At 36.4% G+C, this 15,401-nt stretch overlaps 1 protein-coding gene across 9 annotated transcripts in view; it reads left to right on the top strand.

The window, feature by feature from the left end:
* The window catches only part of LOC128211246 (alpha-mannosidase 2x-like), a 28,829-nt gene extending 13,664 nt beyond the window's left edge, over nt 1-15,165 (top strand). For 6 of the 9 annotated variants that reach the window (XM_052915800.1, XM_052915802.1, XM_052915801.1 and 3 more), the window contains 3 exons: nt 4,611-4,704; nt 6,214-7,238; nt 8,358-15,165. In XM_052915800.1, coding sequence (XP_052771760.1) covers nt 6,327-7,238; nt 8,358-10,667 — 3,222 coding nt within the window. In that variant the 5' untranslated portion in view covers nt 4,611-4,704; nt 6,214-6,326 and the 3' untranslated portion in view covers nt 10,668-15,165. Of the gene's footprint in view, nt 1-2,049; nt 2,401-4,610; nt 4,705-6,213; nt 7,239-8,357 lie in introns of those variants that run through there. The other 3 variants (XM_052915803.1, XM_052915805.1, XM_052915806.1) reach the window with 3 other exon arrangements.
* The last annotated feature ends 236 nt before the right edge of the window (nt 15,166-15,401 follow it).

The raw sequence follows: 15,401 nt of genomic DNA, 5'->3' as shown, positions 1-15,401 counted from the left end.
AAGGTAGATCATTATGCATGACTTTAACGCTTAAAACTATTAATCGATTCAGTACCATGGCCTAATAAACGAAATACAGTATACGAATCATTTGACTCTGATTAGCTATTTTAAAGCAGCGATGAACGATTAATTATCACATCTGAACGGAAACTTTAACTTAACTTTAACTTTAATCGTATTTTATTGCTTCATAATTGTACACTTTTTGACAATGCATGCAAAAGAAAACAGACAAAACATAAATCTAAGGAACATGAAAAGCATGACATATTTTACTTAGTCAAAGGCAAAATGGTTGGGCCACAAGTTTTTACAACATTAGAAAACGGCCCTCCTGAACGGAAACCGCTATCGTGCAATAACTTTCGTGCGAATAAAATAAAATGGTATTTCAATAGACTCATAGTGCTTATTGCACAGAAATCCTGACAATATAGTGAAAACATTTACCACACCCAATCCGTGTATGAAATTTCAATCCCTCGGGTAGTATGTGCAGTTTTTATTACTTATAGCGTACTCTGTCGAACTAATACTGTACTGGCGTCGCAATGAATCGTTCTATATCGTGCTAAATCGTGCCTTACATGATATAGAACTCGCGCTAAATCTGATTAACTCAAAGTAACTCATATTTCCCATTCGTCTAGGTTGTTCGTTTGAAATGACTGCCCATGTAACTGCCCGCATTCTGGCATTCTACGAAATCTTTAGAGATCTAAACGGAGTGAATAGGAAGGCAAGATACTATTTTCTAACAATTAGATTACACCAATCAATACGAGGCAATTAATTGGACAGTAAACGGAGGTCTTTCCCCGGGAAGGCTCCTCGGCGACCTGGCTCATGGTAATCATGGCGTACAGCTGCTATCCACGTGAACGGCTTTGAAGGGCAAATGCAGGGCGGACTATGCACACTAGACTTGAATAGCAGGCAAAACGTACGCAACCATTTCGTTGTGAAATGGCTATGATTCGACCTAACTTCCAAAGCCCAAGGCTTATAGTTTCTTTACTACTTGCTGATTTTGATAAATACAAACATTTTAGTTTGCATAGAAACGTCACCAAATGTGTTTCATTTGGGATTAGGTTTATGTAAAAGGCGTTGACGTTGCATATACAAGCCGGGCTTACTAGCTAGAAGCTGTTTTACATGCATGATGTGAACCGTGCTATCTGAGTTGATAGTTGATCAATGTGGGCTGTTTTTGTCCTGATAGTTCCTAGTCTTGCACTTGTAAATTTTTTTATGTTAACGGCGATTTGGTTGCATATTGAAGCCGTTTTTACAAGCTAGAAGCTGTTTTACATGCATGATGTGAGCCGTGCTATCTGAGTTGATAGTTTTTACCCGTGCTGGTGCGGAGTCTTTATCTGTCGCAGTATCTGTAACAATTGTTGAATAATTAAATTTTCAACAAACAGAAATTGTATTATTGACTCAACGCATTCTAGCCGCTCGTTCTAAATTGGAAACACGTATAACTTCTTAATCAGATCTCTCTGACACACGGAAACTATTGGAAAAAACAGCTTTTTACAGAGGTTTATTAATGGACTCAACCTTCAATGGTGTCCAATAATAATCAATGCTTATGTGAAAAACTACAGGAACAAGCTCAGTTGCCAAAAGTTCAAACATAAACCCTGTTTAATGGCACAGGGTAAACGCCAAAGACATATAACACAAAAACAAAAAATCACAAACAAGAAACATGGAACAACACAGAACAAAACTCCACAAACAGCACAGTGCATATATACTAAATAAAACACTAGGTATGTTTATCAAACTAATTTAAATTGGCCGATAAGAGACCGACCATTAACAGCAACAACAATCGGTCTCAACGACTCGCATAAATAAACCATTTGTTATGATGTATGGATCTCCGTAATAACTACAATTATGGTATTGTAAAGCCCAAGTATACACTATCTGCAGCCACTTTAATTAACTTAAGATGTAAGACAATGTTAACATAACTACCAAGTGTTTTAAATTGTTTGAAGGTTGCCGTCATCCCCCCGAGCGACAGGCTGAATTATGTTGTTACGTGCGGACATTTATTCGGTGTTATGATTGTCAATCTAGAGAGTTACTGAAGTCTCGTTCCTTCGCCCTTTGTCATTTGTTTATCTGGTCTTGACTCTTAGTTGTTGTGGGTTATTTTTTGTTGTTTTCTTTATAAGAAAATTTGTGCGCATGCGGTGTTAGTGTTTTTTGATGGGATTATTGGCAAGACTTCCAAATGTAAGGTTTATAAGACACAATATATAACTGATTAAGGATTGTCAAAATAGTATATAAACAAAATAGACTTCAGTCTTAAAAGTGTCTCTTTAACTCGATGGATTAAAAATCCCTCTGGATTAAAAAAAAATAAGTAAGGTAAAAATCTGTGCTTTAGTAATGTCTTTATATCATCCGCAATGTTTGTATTATGTATAATTGTATTATCAATTTGTACAAAAATATTCAAATTAAGCCGTCAGTTGTCCACTTAATGGATATTTGAAGGACTAATTGACATGTGTTATACTGCTAATAGGGTAGGAGGACTTGTTTTTCTATCAGCTTATAGGGAAGATCTGACCAAACGTTTGATGTACTCAGCTTCAACCTAGCAACGAATGGCTATACATTAAAGCTGCACTCTCACACAGTGACCGTGTTGACAGCTTTTTTTTATTTGTTTTGGAATGAGCCATTTTTGTGTAAATGTGTGGAAACCAGTGATGTAAGTCTGCTGGCAAAGTATCAGATCGCCGTTTTGTCATATGACGTTTCAAAGTTGATGTTTTTCAGGCTAAAAGTGTTACTAACGCTTTAAGAAAAAATACAAAATACCCCCGGTCATAATAATCTTTTGTAAAGGCGGGCACATGTCCCTTAATTCAAACATTTGATGTGGCTGAATTTTATCCCAGGGTTGCCCATGAAAACATCATATATACATGTTGTATTTTGCCATTTAATATTTAGGAAAAGAAAAGGTGTAAATGTATGTCTGTTTGTCCATGCATTTGTGATAAAAGCTTCTTCACATTAACCTAATGTATAATAGCAATTAGAGTAAACATCGACGGAGATATTAAGAAATATTCACATTATCGATTGTTTATGTTGTTACGTTGTTGTAGCCAAATCATTGAAACTAAATCAATTCCTTTCATGTGGGTTTTTAACTACATACGAAAACTTACCACAGAAACTATTAACCAAATTATATAACACGTATATGGGCATGACATTTTGTTTCCGTGGGTGTGTAATGGTTTAAGGCTATTGATATGCATTTACCAAATAAATGGTCTTCGGCGACGCAGTAATGTATAATAAATCAACTTGTCAGACTTTCATAATTGTGTTATGCTTGAAATGGAAAAACACTTTTTAAAAAGTATCTCTGGTATTTAAAAAAATAAACGCGTGTTTGACTTAGACACGTAACATCTAGGTTGATTGATGCTTGCGGGGTTAAGTGTTGAATAATTTCTTTATGTTCGATGATGACGAACGCATATGACCTTAGATCTTAGCGCGCCCTTGCCAAATGTGAAAAATTTTAAGATTCAAGTTAGTAATTGATAATAAAACTGTAATAATTAGTTAAGGAATGAATCGCGGGATTGATGTCAATATCGGGGTATGAACGCAGTTGGGCTGGGACTCCACGCATACTTTTACCAGCCCAACTGCGTTCATATCCCCGATGATGACATCAATTACGCAATTCATTACTTATATTTACACCAACTGTTCATTATTTCTTTCAATACCACGTGCGTAGCTTCCTATAGGTCATGTATATCGCAGCTTCCCCATTTTTTTGTTTAAAAAAGTCACAACATTAAATGAATAATTGTAACGTTGTAAACGTAAGTTCATCTTATAAGACATTTACATCTCAGGTAAATGTCTGGATATTGATGTTCTTGTAAACATATTTCCAAAATCGAAACAAAGTCCGAAAAGCACCTCTTTTGAAGTCGGCCTACACATCATTTTCGGCTAAGCTACGCCCCTGAATACAGTTTACATTTCATAAATTAATACTTTCTAACATATTTATTTTTTTCGTGGCCGGTAAAATACAAACAATCACAAGATAAACACTTTTTAATATATATGTTAATTTGTATATTGATATTCGATGGTTTCCGATCTGAACATATTCGAAGGTGTTGCGTTCATCAAAATATTCGAAATTGCCGAAAGGCAGTACAGTTGAGGTGTTTTTATAATTACATACACAACAGTGATTTTAAAAGAAATATGTGTTTCATATTATAGATTATGACAAAATTGATGGATTTATTTAGATGCATCTAAAAACGTAGAAGAAAGTGTGCTGATTGTTTTTGTCTGATCGTCAAAGAAGTGACCTACAAGAGATAGTTTATTGAAACGTTCCGACTCTTTTCGTGCCAATTTGCGGAAGGCAAAGACGGCGGGTTGCCAAGGTCAAGGCGCACATTTTATTTGCCTGTTAAAAAGGACACTGCTTCAGACTCGGACGGACTCCAAGCTTGTTAGATCAAAATACAGTCGACGTCTTCACAAGACGAGTATTAACTTATGATGTATGTTTCATATAGCTTCAGAAAGACGGACTGGGTTTCTAGCAAGATTGGAGAACGCCGAAGATAATGACAGAGAAGACATCGGCATTAGTTTCAACTTCTGGCAAAGGTAGTTCATTTTTTTCACTTTATTAATCATTTGCAGTTAGGTGTTCAAGCATTGTCAATCGTTTTAGCTTTTACTAGGGATGCAAACGAATGGCAAAATTGATATTAGAATATTCGGTTATTCTTTCGAACGAATATTCGATAACCAAAATGCATCTTTTAAAAAGTATTATTATATTCGCTAAAGTATTAGCGTGGCATTTTAGCCTTTCTTTGGCGTAACCACTACGCACAGCGGACCCTGAATTTCACCAAATGAGCCTCTGATATTTCTCATTTAAGAAAGACAAAAATTATTACAGTATGAATTTGGAAATTAAGTATTAGCCATGTAATACACACTTTTTTGAAAGCTTTAACCATCAACATAGTTATAATCACGGTACACTTTGGGACTTATATCTAAATTTTAAAGTTTTTTTTACCGTGAATTAAAAAAGTTAATGTTTTATAACACCGACCCCACCGAACCCACCGACCACCGACTTCAAGGGCTACAAAGAACGACAAGTAAATATTTTGTCTATATTTGAAATATTTTCGCATTATCAGAGATTATGAAATAAACACAAGTGTTTCTGGTAATATAAACTTCAGTTAACAGAAAACTAAAGTTCAAACGAACACAATATTGATAGAAATGAGAAAAAAATCATTTTGATTGATCTTGTGACTCTTCGGAACAGAGCAGCTTTTCGATGTTTGATAATATGTAGCAGTTTTATAAAATTTATAAAACAATATAAGTATAAGGTAACCTGGTGAAATCATTTTAGATATTTTCTATGATGTCTATTGAACAATTTAAAAGGAAATTTATGATAGTTTACCGTCTAGTTTTAAAGAAAATAAACATAATGTCATGTAACCATACAATTTTATTGCTAAAAATGCTTTAAAATCGACCCTTTTCGTGTAAAAATTTATAAAGCCTAATTTTACTTTACATTTATAAAATGTACTCTTTCAAAAAAATGCATTTTACTTATGATATTATCTCAGAAAACAGAGTTTAAAAAATAAGTGTACTATTAAACTAAAATGAGTGAAATAAGAACACTAAGCGGGCAGAAATACCGGCCTCGAAAACAGTCAAAGTGAAAGATCTCAACAAATTTTATTTTAATATTGTGACATGTAAACAATCTGTGTGGATAATTTGATGTCTATATGTTTGGCCATCTGTTTCATTATGTCATTGGTATTCTAACATTTAGATTTTATCACAATAATTCATCACTCTTCAACATTTTATGTTTGGTCTGTTCCCATGCATTTGTACTTGTAGAGTTGTCATTTGGTTTTTGTTTATGTGTTATAAAGAGAATTGCGGTCAGTTGAGCTTATAGACATATATATATCGTTATCGTTAGATATCATTCATTAAATGAACTAAGTGAAAACTGCCATAAAAATCAATCGATCCATCGGAAAGTTAATTTAAACACAAATATGTCTTTTCCAGTTTAAGATAAGCAGCTGCATTCAAACAATGTCTTCTCAATTTTAGATAAGCCATTGATACCGAGCATACAACTAGAGCTGTCCAACCCTGGCTGAACATATTGAAGCCAGAATTGTGTTACTTCAAAATAATAACAAATAAATCGCGAGGAATAAACGATGAGAGTAAGGAAGATATTTCTTGGGAAAGTTGTTCTTGCAATTGTAAGCTTGGTTTTCATCGTCCTGTTGTGGAAAACTGATGTGACAGTAGAACTACCTGGAAGTAATTGGGAAAAGCTCTCCGTAGACCGAAACAGATACGGTGATGGCAAAAATGCTGACGGTTCTTTCTTTTTTGATGCTTGGAAGTTTCTTTTTGAACATGGAAAATGTGTTTCCTCCTTGAAATACTGGACAGTTACCGCCAACTTCACTATGAACGATGTGCTAGATAAACTGAAAATAGCGTACAATACGTGGAACCCTTCCGTTGGAAACAAAGCTATCGTAAGTGAGAACAATCAGAAACTTCCCGATGACGTTCTAGAGGTTATAGTTATTCCACATTCCCATAATGATCCCGGCTGGAAAAAGACATACCAGCAATATTATGAGGACCAAACGCGCCAGATTCTGTCTCTGATCGTCGAAAAGCTGCACGAGTACCCGGATATGACATTTATCTGGGTGGAGAGCTGCTTTCTGGACACGTGGTGGGCAAACCAGACGGCAGACACCCAACAGAAGTTCCGGTCTCTCGTGAAGAGCGGGCGGCTGGAAATCACTTCCGGTATGTGGGTGGCGCCGGACGAGGCCTCCCCGCATTACTTCGCCTTGCTAGACCAGATGATCGAGGGCCATTACTGGGTAAAAAAGAACTTGGGAGTGGTGCCCGAGTCCTCGCTCAACTTTGACCAGTTCGGTTACTCCACCACGATGCCGTATTTGGTTAAGAAGGCGGGACTTAAGAACGTGCTAATTAAGCGGATACACCGAGCGGTAAAGGAGCTGTTTGGGAGCGAAAACAAGCTAAACTTCCATTGGCGACAACTATGGGACCCGGACGGTAAAGACGACATATTCGCCCATGTAAGTTGATTGCAACTTTATTTTAATTTTTTGGATGAACATAACTAATCAGTCAGGTATTGATTGGGTAAGGTGGCTCATGACTTTTTATTCGAAACGTCGAACCATCAACATTTTATCAATTCTTTATAGTATTTTCTGTTAAAACATATATATGAGGTTTGTGAATTGAACTTATGCAAATAATATTGTTAATTAGAGGATTTCATTTTATTCGGTTTATACCTTTTCTCTTTCTGGAATTGTCAGTCTATGGCAGTCGGTTTATTTTGTAATAAAACATACAGAATGTACAACTAGCATTATCAATCAATGTGGTAAAATAGTATTAAAAGGTACATACGTTGAAGTGTTTCATATTTAGCAATATATTTGACCAAATCATTCAAAAAACCCGCAGGAAATGCCTTTATTTTGTTTAATAAGTTTGAAGACCTATCAAATCATTGTATGAATGGTGCATTATATTATTCGGCTTCGTTCTTCTTTCACAAATAAAGTAAGTCTTGTTAATACGATAAGAAACCTGACTTAAAACAACGTTTACAGTATAATATTCTATTTGAGTAACTTTATAACCTAGAACAATATGTAAAATTTTCTTTCGTTCTTTTTGGATTCATTAAATGGTGATCCTTTTATTTTTCTAAAAGCTCATACTAATTATATACATGACAAATAATGAACAAAAAACTCATGTTAACATTATACAACTATTCGGTTTATACTGCTTATTAAATGACAGTAAATTGACGCGCTTCGTAGTTAATTTGCACAAAGGCAATGTTAATGTTATCATTTAAATATGAACATGCATTTCATATGAAACAATTCACACTTACCATATTATTACATGTATACGGTCTACTCAGGTTCTATCAGATTTGATATAAAACATACATACAAGGCTTTGAAATTAATAGTTTGTAAGATGATTTATTTCGCACGAATGACAGCCATACACAAAGACATTGGCCAACGTTGTATTTAATGAAATTGCGAAACTGTTACACGTTTTAGTATAAACAGTCCTGCAACCCCGGAATAATCAGTTTAGGCACTGACAACAAAGAAACTGGCCACCAGTAATTATTCTAGTAATTGTTTCTGTATCCCCAGGTTGATACGTACGAGTGGATGAGCATCTCCGATAGCTGTGGTCCTAACCGCGAGATCTGCAACAAACTCGATTTCCTGAACGAGCGTGACCTCCCGATGGCCGACGCTCCAAAGGCACCTGCGCCGCCGGGAGCCAGGGTAAATGCTGGCAGTCGAAATATGCATGCCTTCACGCAGATGTTAGTGGAACAGTTCCGGTTAAAGAATGCCAACTACAAGTATAAAGTAATGATGTTGCCACACGGAGGAGACTTCCGTTATGACACGCCGTTTGAGTGGGATAAGCAGTATAGGAATTTGAAGAGATTTATGAAATATGTCAATGACAATACTAAGTTATATAACGTTAAAATGCGCTTTGGGACGCTGAAAGATTATTTTTATGAAATAGAGAGGCAGAATATGAAGTACGATATAAAGTATCCGACGGTGACGGGTGACTTTTTCACTTACACGGAAAACACCGAGTACTGGACGGGATATTTCACTACCCGTCAGTTTGACAAGCGTCTGGGTCGGGAAGTGCTTGAGAGCCTGCGTGCTGCAGAGATGTTCACGTCACTAGCGTTTACCTGTGACATACCGTCCGATGTCAGGAAGGAGATGATAGCTGGTCTCGTGATTGCACGAAAGAACCTTGGCATTTTTCAACACCACGACGCGATTACTGGGACGTCACAGGAACATGTGGCTAAAGACTACGAGGAACTACTGACGATCGCGTTTTCGAAGACACAGCGGGTACTGTCCCTTGCGTTAGAGTGTTTGCTGAAGCCAACGAGGAAATCATTTAACAATTTAAGTCCAATGTTACGAAGAACAGTGCATAATGCACTTACATTGAAAGTGCCAATACCCGTACCACATAGCGAAACGAAGCTGGTACTTATTAATTCGTTGACACAAAATCGTCTGGAGTTAGTGACTCTTCCCGTTCATTCAAGTAATATTTCAATATATAACCATTTAAACAATGAAATTGAAATCGATATAGTATCCAACAAAAATGGGTTATATGATATTAGTTTTATCGCTGAATTCCCGCCTCTTAGTATGTTGACGTACACCTTAAAGCAAGGTGCGAAGAATAGAGCGCAATCAGTGGAAGGGCAATTAGCTCGCGATGGACGCTTTTCCTTTGACACCGCAGGCGATATCAAGGGAAGTTATTTCTGTGAAAACGACATTCTCAATGTGACGTTTTCCAAACTGACAGGCTCGCCTGTTATGCTTTGTTATAAGAAGCGCAACTTCTGTTTCAATCTCCAGTTAGACTGGCGACACTACACGAGTTTCGGCGGCGCATATTCCATGATTTCCAATGGCAACAACCAGCAGATCAACTCAAAACATTCCAGTGTAAAATTTGTGTCAGGGAGGTTATTTTGTGGTGTGGAGATTACTCATGATGTGTTTTCATATTCCATATCATTGACCAATACAAATAGTGCTATCGGTCGGGCGTTACGTGTGAACATTCTGAGTGACCTACTTTCCATGCCGAATTTTGTAGGAGATCTCGCAATGAGGGTTGTGTCTAACATCAATAGCAATGGAACATTCTTTGTAGACTCAAATGGCTTCCAAATGATGGGTCGAAAATACAGAACTAACATACCGTTCGACGGCAATGTTTATCCAATGTCGTCTATGTCCATTTTGGAAGATTCGAAAAGACGATTGGTTGTTCACTCCGCGCAGCCGCACGGGGTTATTTCTTCTGGGCCCGGCGTGATAGACTTCATGATAGACAGAATAGCAACCAGGCCGGAAATGGACATGCCCGAACCAGTCAAGGACAATAAACCTACACTCACTTCCTTTTACATAGAGCTATTGTCATCTGATGAATTTGAACATTCAGCAACACATGAAACCACTTTACCAACCATAAACAGCATTTACCTGAACGATTTACTTCAACACCCAGTCTATGGGTTCTACGCTGAAGGCAGTCTCGAGGGGACTGCTACTGTACAATCATTCCTCAAGACACAACTCTCCTGTGACGTCATACTAGCAAACGTGAAGAATCTTGCCTATTCTGGCAATAACGTCTCGGATGGGACGTCGTTAACCCTGTTTCGCCGGGCTGCTGGTTGCCATGGCAATGTTCAGGATCTCTATTGCCCAGTGACGAGCAATATTGACGTCAGACCAGGCTCGCTGTTGAAGTTTCCCGGTGTTAAACACGTTAATATTCGCGAAATGTATATCTCGTTGTTGATGGAGAAGGAATCTCTTACATCTCACCAAAGTGTTGATTTATATCCCATGGATATCAAAACATTCCAATTCACCTTCGAATAGATGTCCTAGATGGGTCTAAAATCGGCCCATGTATTGAAAGCTCTGAATATTGTTCCACTCATGTGACCAAAGTTACATCGGTTAAACTGTTTATTGTAAGGCGCGTTTGTTGTGAAGAGTGTGTAACAGTTGCCGAACATCAGTTACATCGAACATTTTCAAAGTTTCATTTCAAAAATCAGGTTTTCAGGGCGATTTCAGATCATAGTGATGTGGTAACAATAGTTGCAATTAGTTATAACAGTATATTACACCTCACTAAAGTGATGATTTATATCCTATGGATATTAAAACATTCTATTTTACTTACGAAAACATGTGCCATCCTTTGCATACACTATTGTAGTCTTAACCGCAGCGTAAAGTTTACATTTACCTTGTGTTCACAGCAAAAAGTGATATTTTGTCCAAATATCGTTTTCTGTTAAAGAACCTTTCATTAAAAATGGTATTTCATTGGTATTTCAATATTTCAATGGTATTTCATTGGTATTTAATTGTTATTTCAATGTTTTATTGGGATTCGATTGTTATTTCAATGGCATTTCATTGGTATTTGATTGTTATTTCAATGGTATTTTAATATTTCATTGATATTTGATTGTTATTTCAATGGTATTTCATTGGAAAGGAATGAACTGAAATTTAGTTCTTTGAATTGTTCATTGATTATGTGAAATTAACAACACAATGTCCGATCAAACTACATAATTTTGCGTAACGTAGTTATTATTTACGCGTTTATTGCATATGCTATTCTTTTTATATGTATGATTTGAAGAGGGTGTCTCGTCAGAAAGAGCAGGAATCGTTTTATATACATATACTCATTATTGCTTTTAATGTGCTACAGCATCATTCATGCTAACATTCAGATTTCATTTCTGTTCTTCTTTCCTGTGTTCATATTTTCTTTATGCACTCCACAAATAAATTAAAGTAACCTGCACACAACTCTTGTATTCATGTAGACTTTAATATCACATTTTTGCATTTCTGTAATCTTAGGATTTTACAGCTGACTCAACATGTATTCATGTAAAGTTTTAATTCCATTGCTGCATATTTACTCATATGTTATAAATTTGGGTTGTCAGTGTAAAGAAACAAACTTGGAGTATTCCGATACGGTTGAAGTGCTCTGATAACATCAGTTTGTCTCAACATTGACACCAACCTCGGCTTGCGAGTTCCCTTAAAGTCGGCGAGTTTGAAAACAAACTTAGTTTGAAAGCCTTTTCCTGCGAAATGCCCAATTTCCACACAGATTTCGACTTTCACAAATCAGTCGTCGGGGTCATGACAGTACATAAATATAGTGTGTATCTGGCTAGATCATCAAACATATCTACCAGGCGTCTAAATTCCGTGACATTGTTTGGCACGCAAATGATTTTTACTGCCTGAACCTGATTATCACTGACCTATTTTCGCGAATTATATGGTCAAAATTTTCAATTTGGTCTGTATGAAGAAGCATTTGTCTTTGTTTTTTTTCAGTGCCGAATGTTCGATCCGTTGTTGGACTCAATTTTTTTATCATATTCCTGCACGTTTTTACAATGGACGACATTGTCATTGATGATGGCATCAACACATGGCAGACCACCCTATGCTCAGAACTTTTTAGATATATTTCTGAAGCTGACGCGATGACGAACGGAACGCTTTATAGTGTCTATTGTCCAAATTGGTTATTAAATGATATTACCATTCAGAAACCACTCATTGCATCCAACTTTGAAAAGACTGTCATGTTCGCCAGTTTCGGTGAATCATCGTCAAGATAGTTTACCATATATCGTTCTGTTATCATGTATGCACAGCAATCCGTTACGTTCTCTATGGCACCGTTTTTTTAACATGTCATTAAGTGCTTTTTCACACTTCGGCAAGAATGGAAATGATACATTGCGGCACGCTGTATTCACACTACACGGTCGCTAAATTTCAACAGACTCGCATTTCATGGTACCCGCGATCCTGAACGCAGTGACAAGTTCATAGGCTTCACGCTTCATGTCCCTCTGCACAGCAGACTATTTTGATCGTTTCCGGGAACCATGAACACGCACAACAGAACCCTTTTATCACCTCTGTACGTCATATCAATGAAGTTACTCTTACAATCATTTCGATCAATTATGAAACACCAAGAATGAAGGCATTAGCGCCGGGTGCTTTTTCAGCGATACGCATATGGTCTCAGAAATATCTGTTACGTTTGCCACTGTATCAATTTTAAATACAATATTTGTCAAATACAAATTGTCATTTCGATTTTCTACGAATATTTCTCGTAGGTGCAACAATTTATGGAACCTAAATGGTAAACATTGTTTTTTTTATTGTTTTGGTCACTATTTTTATTGTCGCCTGTGAAATCCATATTTGATTCTACACATTATTCAATAACACTTTTGCAACACAATTCAAAACTATTTAAATTACAACCATCCTGCATTTGTACGCTGTATCTGTACGCTGGACATTTTCCCGAAGTTCCCCGTGACTGCGGAATTGTGAAAGTTTCATCACGTCGTTAACGTCGGAAACCTTGTTTGGATTTTGGTTGGCCACATCCGCCAACAGATCTAGTTTTTGCTCCTTAAAGCTCATCCAATTTGGCAGGTCCAGTCGACTGCGCTCAAACCTGAATCAGTACCAGTTTGCTATTTTGAGACGCCTTTTCCCAAGGTCAGATTGCCTTTTAACTGCATTTTCACTGACAGTTAACTTGTTGACAGCTCCAATAACTCCACATCTGTATTGATATTAACTTTAGCTCCCTGAGTTTACTCCTCATCGATATTCATGTTTACGTATTATCCAATAGCCGTACTTACTCCATATCTATATTAATGTTAACGAGATATCCAATAGCTGCATTTACTTCTCATCTGTGTTTATGTAAACGTTATCTACAATAGCTGCACTTACTCCACATCTGTATCCATGGGTAAGTAATATCCAATTGCTGCATTTACTCCACATCTGTGTTCATGTTACCGTAATATAAAATAGCTACACTTACTGCACATCGATATTTATGTTTACGTATTATTCAACAGCTGTACTCAATTCACATCTATATTCATGTTTACGTATAATCCACTAGCTGCACTTACTCCGCATCTATATTCATGTAATATCCAATAGCTGCACTTACTCCACATCTATATTCATGTAATATCCAATAGCTGCACTTACTCCACATCTATATTCATTTAATATACAATAGCTGCACTTTCTCCTCATCTATATTCATGTTTACGTCATATCCAATAGCTACACTTTCTCCTCATCTATATTCATGTTTACGTCATATCCAATAGCTACACTTTCTCCCCATATATATTCATGTTTACGTCATATTCAATAGCTGCACTTTCCCCCCATCTATATTCATTTAATATCCAATAGCTGCACTTTCTCCTTATCTATATTCATGTTTACGTCATATCCAATAGCTGCACTTTCTCCCCATATATATTCATGTTTACGTCATATTCAATAGCTGCACTTTCCCCCCATCTATATTCATTTAATATCCAATAGCTGCACTTTCTCCTTATCTATATTCATGTTTACGTCATATCCAATAGCTGCACTTTCTCCTCATCTATATTCATGTTTACGTCATATTCAATAGCTGCACTTACTCCACATCTATATTCATTTAATATCCAATAGCTGCACTTTCTCCTCATCTATATTCATGTTTACGTCATATCCAATAGCTGCACTTTCTCCTCATCTATATTCATGTTTACGTCATATCCAATAGCTGCACTTTCTCCCCATCTATATTCATGTTTGCGTCATATCCAAAAGCTTCACTTACTCCACATCTATATTCGTCTTAACTTAAGATCTGATAGCTCATTTCACAGCTATATTCATGCTTAATTAAGTTCTTAAAGCTGCAGTTACTCCACATCTATATCCATGTAAACGTAATTTCTAATAGCTCCACTTACTCAGCAACTATATTCATGTTCACGTAAAATCCTATAGCTGCATTTACTCCAAATCTGTGTTCATTTTAACGTAACATACTATAGCTGCACTTTTTCACACCTTTATTCATGTTTATTTATAATCCAATAGCTGCACTAACCCCACATCTGTTTTCATGACTTTGAGATATCACTGCTGCCCATCGCTTTACTTACCTCCACTTAATACACAGTATATGTGTAAACCACATATGAATACGTATAATGTTTAGATATAGATAGATGTTTATTTGTATATGAGATGTATGTATATTCAGGTAGAGTAATCCGGTTATGAAGGTAGACTCTTACAATCACAACTTACTTTTCAATAGTTTTACTGGCAAACATTCAGGGCATTAGTTATAATTGGCTTGTTAAGAACCTATTTTTTCATTTTTCTGTTTTTTTTTTGCATAATATGTGTCGTATTTGTTTAATGTTGTCTGCTATAAACGTTTTTTTTGTTTTTTAAAATGATATTTTATTAAAAAATATTACCATCATTATTTTTGTTTAATTAATGATGATGATGATGATGATGATGATGATGGTGGTGGTGATGATGATGATGATGATGATGATGATGATGATGATGGTGGTGGTGATGATGATGATGATGATGATGGTGGTGGTGGTGGTTGTGATGATGATGGTGATGATGATGATGGTGGTGGTGGTGGTGGTGGTGATGATGATGGTAATGATGATGATGGTGGTGATGGTGGTGGTGGTG

The sequence above is a fragment of the Mya arenaria genome, chromosome 12, assembly GCF_026914265.1.
Source record: "Mya arenaria isolate MELC-2E11 chromosome 12, ASM2691426v1".
NCBI lineage: Eukaryota > Metazoa > Mollusca > Bivalvia > Myida > Myidae > Mya > Mya arenaria.
This window is presented reverse-complemented; position numbering and strand designations above follow the sequence as displayed.